Source organism: Miscanthus floridulus, chromosome 8 (assembly GCF_019320115.1).
Source record: "Miscanthus floridulus cultivar M001 chromosome 8, ASM1932011v1, whole genome shotgun sequence".
Classification (NCBI taxonomy): Eukaryota; Viridiplantae; Streptophyta; class Magnoliopsida; order Poales; family Poaceae; genus Miscanthus; species Miscanthus floridulus.
In genome coordinates this window covers 198,853,192-198,859,756 of record NC_089587.1, presented here as the reverse complement: position 1 = coordinate 198,859,756, position 6,565 = coordinate 198,853,192, and the positions used below count along the sequence as shown (strand labels likewise).

At 47.3% G+C, this 6,565-nt stretch overlaps 1 protein-coding gene across 1 annotated transcript; it reads right to left on the bottom strand.

The window, feature by feature from the left end:
• Window positions 1–479: 479 nt before the first annotated feature.
• LOC136477892 (probable phospholipid hydroperoxide glutathione peroxidase) lies at window positions 480–3,181 on the bottom strand. The gene is made up of 6 exons (XM_066476149.1): window positions 2,809–3,181; window positions 2,453–2,529; window positions 1,608–1,669; window positions 1,349–1,467; window positions 833–1,000; window positions 480–743 (listed from the first exon to the last, which is right to left on the bottom strand). Exons 1-6 carry the CDS (start codon window positions 3,091–3,093, stop codon window positions 702–704), a joined length of 753 nt encoding a protein of 250 aa, XP_066332246.1. The 5' UTR covers window positions 3,094–3,181; the 3' UTR covers window positions 480–701.
• Window positions 3,182–6,565: the final 3,384 nt, after the last annotated feature.

Genomic DNA, 6,565 nt, shown 5'->3' with positions numbered 1-6,565 from the left:
GCTCTTGGAAACGATGATGAGATAAATAAGTGGAAAGAAAATTGGACTGGAGAATGGAGACGAGTAACGCAGCATTGGAGCTGGGAGCAACAGTGGAGTGTGCCGTCGTGCCGACCGCCGGTGGCTGTTGCAGTCTGGCAGCCGGTGGTTGGCTGGGGCTAATGGAGCGTGGCGTAGCCACTAGCCCAACAGATAATTTGTGCCTATCCTAGCAAAACGCTTGGAAAATAAGATGTGGAGAGGTATGAGAAAGACAAACTGAATGCATACCACTTAAGAACCATAGCAATTTAGAAATTCCCACTTCAAACATCAAACCATTACAAAATAATTGCCCCTTGCCAAATTAATTCCGTTGCTTTTTAGCAATATCTCTTCCGATGTTTGCCCTTGCTCCGGCGAGCAGGTACGCAAGATATGCCCCCATGTCAAAACTTATTTCTAAATATCTCAACAACCAACCCGGTTTCTCAAAGATCTCAACAACCAACCCGGATACATAACCTTTCAAGAGAATTCATGCATTGCATCATTTTATTACATACATGGCATTTACCACAAAACAGGGCATACAGAAGAAATACAGTAAAAACATCTCGGTTCTAAGCACAGTTTCAAACATCTCGGTTCTAAGAACAGCTTTATTAAAACGCTACTGAGGCAAATGCAATGCAGCAGTTTAGTAGGGCTAGTGGATCCAATTACAAGGTTGAAGAACTCCCTAGTAGCTTCTTGATGTCCTTCTGCAAAAATTTGCCAAAGTTAGTGCTGCAAGATGAAACAAGAAAACTCAAATGACCAGACCACCGACCAGGTCGATGTAGGAACTTACCTCGATGCTCAGTGGGGAAGTTGTTGGTGCGTACCGCTCCACAACACGCCCCTCTTTGTCAACCAAGAACTTGGAGAAGTTCCATTTTATGTTCTCACCAAAGAGACTACCTTTGCTGGACTTCAGGAACTTGTAGATGGGTGCAGTATTGTCACCATTGACATCAACCTAACAAAATGAAAGTTAAAAACTTTAAACTCCGTGTATGCTAATTAGAATCACATTCACAAGCACATGGATAATTCAACTGATGCATAAATTAAATTTAAACAATGAAACTGGTCCCTAATCCCCGCCATTTGATTTTTAAAACAATTATGAGATAGCCTTAGCAACAGCACAGTGAGTTCAAATATTACATTTCACACAGACAACATATATATATAGAGAGAGAGAGAGAATGCTTGGATTCATTGATCAAGTACGGTAGCTGATCATGAACGTCAAGCAGATTTTTTCCCCTTTTGGCTTGGAAAATACAAAGACAAAAGAAATAAGTACTGTGTGCAGATTTACCTTGTCGAAAATTGGATATTCAGCCTTGAAGCGAGTGCAAGCAAACTGAACAATCTCCTCATTAGTGCCAGGCTCCTGCCCACCGAACTGGTTGCATGGGAAAGCAAGGATCCCAAAACCTGAAGACACATCAGATTGACAACATTTAGCACATCAATCATGTTTTGATATGAAGGAGCCAATCTATATGAGCAACAGAGCATGCGCAAAAACACACTCCGTAATTAAGGAATAATGAGGCACAAGATTAGATACTTACCCTGGTCCTTGTACTTCTCATACAACTGGCTCAGCTCTGTGTAGTTGGAATTGGTCAAGCCACTGCAACAGAATAAAAGAGAAGTGGCCATGTTAACTCAAAAGTAGTCAACATAATCTAATACAATGGTACATGTGCACCTCATGATCAGGGATAAAAAACTATGCAAGAACATACATATATTCCTATATTCCTAACGTACAAATAGAAATGGGGAGAATAACATTGACACTTAAATCTCCATAAATAAATAGTGCAGTTGGCAGGTGTCCCACTATTTTGATGTCCAACTGCAACCACTACCACGCTGTCTGTTTAACAGGCAAATTCCTCCCACACATGGATAACTCAAATGTTGATTCTCAAGAATAGAAATTACTATGGCGCTCAGGGTACGCGTTTAGCACAATATATTTAACGGTAAAAATTTAAATTTGAATTTGCTACGATTATATTACATAACAAAGCATATAATGTGCATCTTTACTTGCTAGCTCCATCACACTTATCCACAAACATAAAGCTCAAATTATAAATACTCCCTCCATTCCAAATTGTAAGTCGTTTTGCTTTTCTACATTCAAAGTTTTTACTATGTCTATGTATCTAGACATAGTGTATATCTAGATGCATGGCAAAAACTATGTCCCTAAAAAAGCCAAGACAACTTACAATTTGGAACGGAGGGAGTACACTACATTAGATGATTAGAAGAACTAAATGAGCATATTGGCTTGTTTCATTATGAATAAGAGGATTACATGATGCATTCCACATAACTTTTCAAGCCATGATCAATTTTGCAACATAATGGAAAATGGTGTTAAGAAACAGTAAATTGGTACCACTGAGATGCAACATTGACTATGAGCAGAACCTTCCCCTTGTAGGTGCTAAGGTCCACATCTTTCCCGCTAGCATCCTGCGATCAACAACAAAAAAAAAAGATCATTTAGGAAAAGAATCCAAGACGAAAAAAATCATTTAGTATGATAGCACATCCGGAGACTATCGGGAACGAAGCAATCTTCAACCAAAACTGGAGTAGGAAGACAAGACTTGAAAAACAGCGGAATCAGGGAGGGATCTATGTGCAAATGCTAAACTCGGCGAGGACATGTGTACAAACTTTGTAGCTCTCGCTTTCAAAGAGAAATGAGGAATTGGTATTTTATACAGGCGATTGGGCCGTTTTGCGCACCTTGACGATGAAGTCGTGGACGGAGGTGGCGGAGGAGGCAGCAGCCATGCTGAACAGTGCGAACCCGCCGGATATCGAGCGCAGATCCAGCGACGACGAGACCGCGGTGGCGGCGCGGAGGATGCGCTGGCAAGGTGTGGACAGAGGGAAGGGGCTAGCGAGGCGAGTGTGACGGCCGTAGCGCAGGGGCGGCGCGGAGGATGGAGGGGGGGAGATGGGGATAGCGGCGCACGTCGGGAGGCGGAAGCGCAGGCGAGAGAATAGTGGGGCGGGGCGGGGAGGCATCGGCGATCGGGCCGCGATTATACCGGAGCGCCGGTGCCGGTGACGGTGGGGCTGATGATAGAATGAACGAAGTAGAGTATCTTACGGCCGGAGGCGGGGCCCCCACGGGCCACGGCCGTATCGTGTTGGCGGTGGCCACGGACGGTATGTCTCGCCACGTCTCACGCGAACGTGAGGGTTTTGTCAAAGCGCTGGCGCCGCCCGTCCGATGAGCATCCGACGGGCCTGTTACCGTATCTTCTGCACGCGAACGCTTGACCCCCTGGATTAGACCGTCTCCAACAGCTCATGCAAACTGCCGTATACCCAAAATCGATCATGTACAGTGTTTTAGCCGGCTCCAACAGACGACGCAGATGGAGCATGCATTTTGGATATGACACCAACCGAGATGCTTATTTGCGTCGTCTTTCTCCAGGACGCAAAGTCTTCCGCGGCAGCGAGGTGAGCGCCAGCGGGGGCCGCCACCGCCTTCATCACAGACAGCGCCGACGACGTGGATGCCGCGCGCCGCGCACTCCTCTCCGAGCGCGAGGTTGGGGCTCGGCCCGCCGACGTGGTGGCCATCCACCGGGCCAGGTACCGCGACGCGGCGGCTGAAGCCCGGCGTGCCGATGGCCCACGAGGACGGTGAAGTCCAGGTGCCCGCTGGCGCTCACCTCGCTGCCGTGGGAGGAGCTCGCCGGCGAGGCGGGGAGGGAGGCGGGTGGAGCTCGCCGGGGAGGGAAGTGGGCGGAGCTTGGCTGGGAGGGAGGCGGGCGGCGCTCGCCGGATCTGCGCGCAGGGAGGGAGGGAGGCCGTGCAGGGGAGGGAGCTCGCCGACGAGGCGGGGAGGGAGGCGGGCGGAGCTCGCCTGGGAGGGAAGTGGGCGGAGCTTGGCGGGGAGGGAGGCGGGCGGCGCTCGTCGGATCTGCGCGCATGGAGGGAGGGAGGCCGTGCAGGGGAGGGAGCTCGTCGGCGATGCAGGCCCGACGACGACGACGAGGCGGGGAGGGAGGCAGGCTGTTGGAGAAGGAAGGTTTTGGGTAGGCGACCTATTTACTGTGTAGAACTCAAATCCGGGTATAGGTAGTTGATTTAGGTATCGGCTATTAGAGATAGTCTTACCCGTGATGCGACAATGGATCATATCACAATTATATATTTTGTTTTACAAAAGATGTCACTGTGATCAAATGGACATGTAGCCAAGACATGAGATAGCTCTAATGCACGATCGGTAATTCTGCCAAGTGGGCGCCCGTCCACCGGAACACTCCGCTAGTGCCCATGGCGCCAGCCCAACAATGTCAGCCTCTTATTTGTTCATCCACTCGTTCTACAACCGTTCTAAAAAAACTCACCTCATTGCAGCACCGCGACAACCCTCCGCGACCACGCTTTACCGTACCACCTCGGCGATCGTGTCTCCCTCTCCGTCGCACCTCCGCTCCGTCGGCCAACATCTCCACCGTGCCTAGGCGTGGGAGCCAGTCTTCCTCCCTCTCCATTGCGCCTCCCGCTCGCCATGGCCTTCTCCAGCCCGTGAACTCGCCACGGCCTTCTCCACCAGACCTGCCGCGGCCTTCTCCACCGGAGTGGCGAGCTTTGCGCCATTGGTGAACTCCACGAGCCGACGAGCATTCATTCGCAAGCAGCAAGGAGATGTTGTGCTAAAAGAGCATGTTGCAATCGTATCTTTCAAGTGTTTCAGATGTTCCATAGGTATGTTGCAAGTGTTTTATATGATTGTTGCAAAAGTAGATCGAGATGTTATATATGTTGCAATGGTTGTACACATATGTCGCAAGCTTCTGTTCCCAATGTTTTATCTGTTTTTTCAGACATGTTGCAAGTATGTTTATTTGGATGTTGCATATGTTTCACACATATGTTGCATGTGTTTATCTGGATGTTGCGTATGTTTTACAATGGTTTCAAGTGTTTTTGCAAGTGTTTCAGGTGCATGTTTCATCTGTTTTCAGATGTATATCGCAAGTGTTACATCTGGATGTTTCAAAAGTAGATCAGGTGTTGCATCTCTCTCCTCACCTTCTGCTGCCTCACCTCAGTATCTGTGACAGAACCGCCCAATTTATACGAGATCAAGTACGGTTGTCCCCGCTAACACGTTGACACACCCATACTTTCACTCATATAAACCCGGTAGTCCGCTGAGTGTCCCAAAAGACCTCGGTAAATCAACATCACAACCAAGATCGCGTGATTAAGCAAATACACATCACATACATCGGGTTGCAGCGAAAATAATATTACAAAGGGGTTAACAAATAATGGTACAAGTTTGGATTTCAAAATTGCTTAGTGAAAACAACATAGCTTTCAAATGATTACATTAATATAAGTTCTAAATATATTGCTAGCATAATGACATCATCCGACAAAAGCATATAGATGAGAAGTAAGTATAGAGTCACCGAGCCCACCGGCGGTTAGCCACCATCATCAACAGGTCGAGAACATCACCTGCAACAAGGTGGGATGAACCCTGAGTACTCGAATGTACTCAGCCAGATTTACCCATCTTAAACCAAAATAAAGTGACACCAAGGATTATGCATGGCTTTCTTTAGTGGGCTAGCTGACTTGTTTGCGAAAAGCATAAGCTATCATGAAGAAACCATTTTTAAGTACTTTGCATCATCTTTATTATGACCTATCCATCTAGGTAAGCACTTGTACTATAGCAATCACTTGATTAACCAATAACATCTAGTTGCCAATTTCGATTTAGCATATCCCATACCATCCAGATAACCATCATTGTTCCATAATAATTACTACGATGCCGTAACTCGAGTCAAGTGCTCACTATCCAGGAGCGATGGCGATTCGAATCGATTCCTAACCAGCTGGTGATTTATTCCTTACACAAACCTCACTCACCCGCTAAAGTGAGATATTGATCACCGAGTCAACTATCCAGGAATCTCGAGTTTGCTAGGAACCACATGTACCCGGGGGCCGACTGACTGCACTTTGGTCTTATCATCTTGCCCCCGTGTCCTACCACACCTGCTCCGGCACAGTGCGCTGCGGGCAATCTACTCGGCCCGAATAATCTCCCAGCTTCGCGGTCGAAAGGTACTTTATCCGGCCAGCTAAATGTAAGGCATGCGTTCAACATGACTCGAGGGCCAACAACGGTCGGTCCTTAATCGGCACAGATGGAAACTAACAGCACCCCAGAACCCTGTCTGGTTGCCTCCAACTTTTCCGTCCGGTCTCCAATTATCCATCACACATGGTTAATTCCAGGATATCATTCTTTTCATAGCTAAATTCTTCCAGTAACCACATATAAATATAGGTGACCGGATATCACCGATCGCTACCGGTCTAAGCAAGGCTAAGCAGTTATTCGATCCTGACCTAACCGGGTAAAAGGTAATAAGGTAGACAAGGATAGTAATAAATGCATCAACGGTTTTAATCAACTTCTACAACTTAATGCAACAATATATAAACTCAT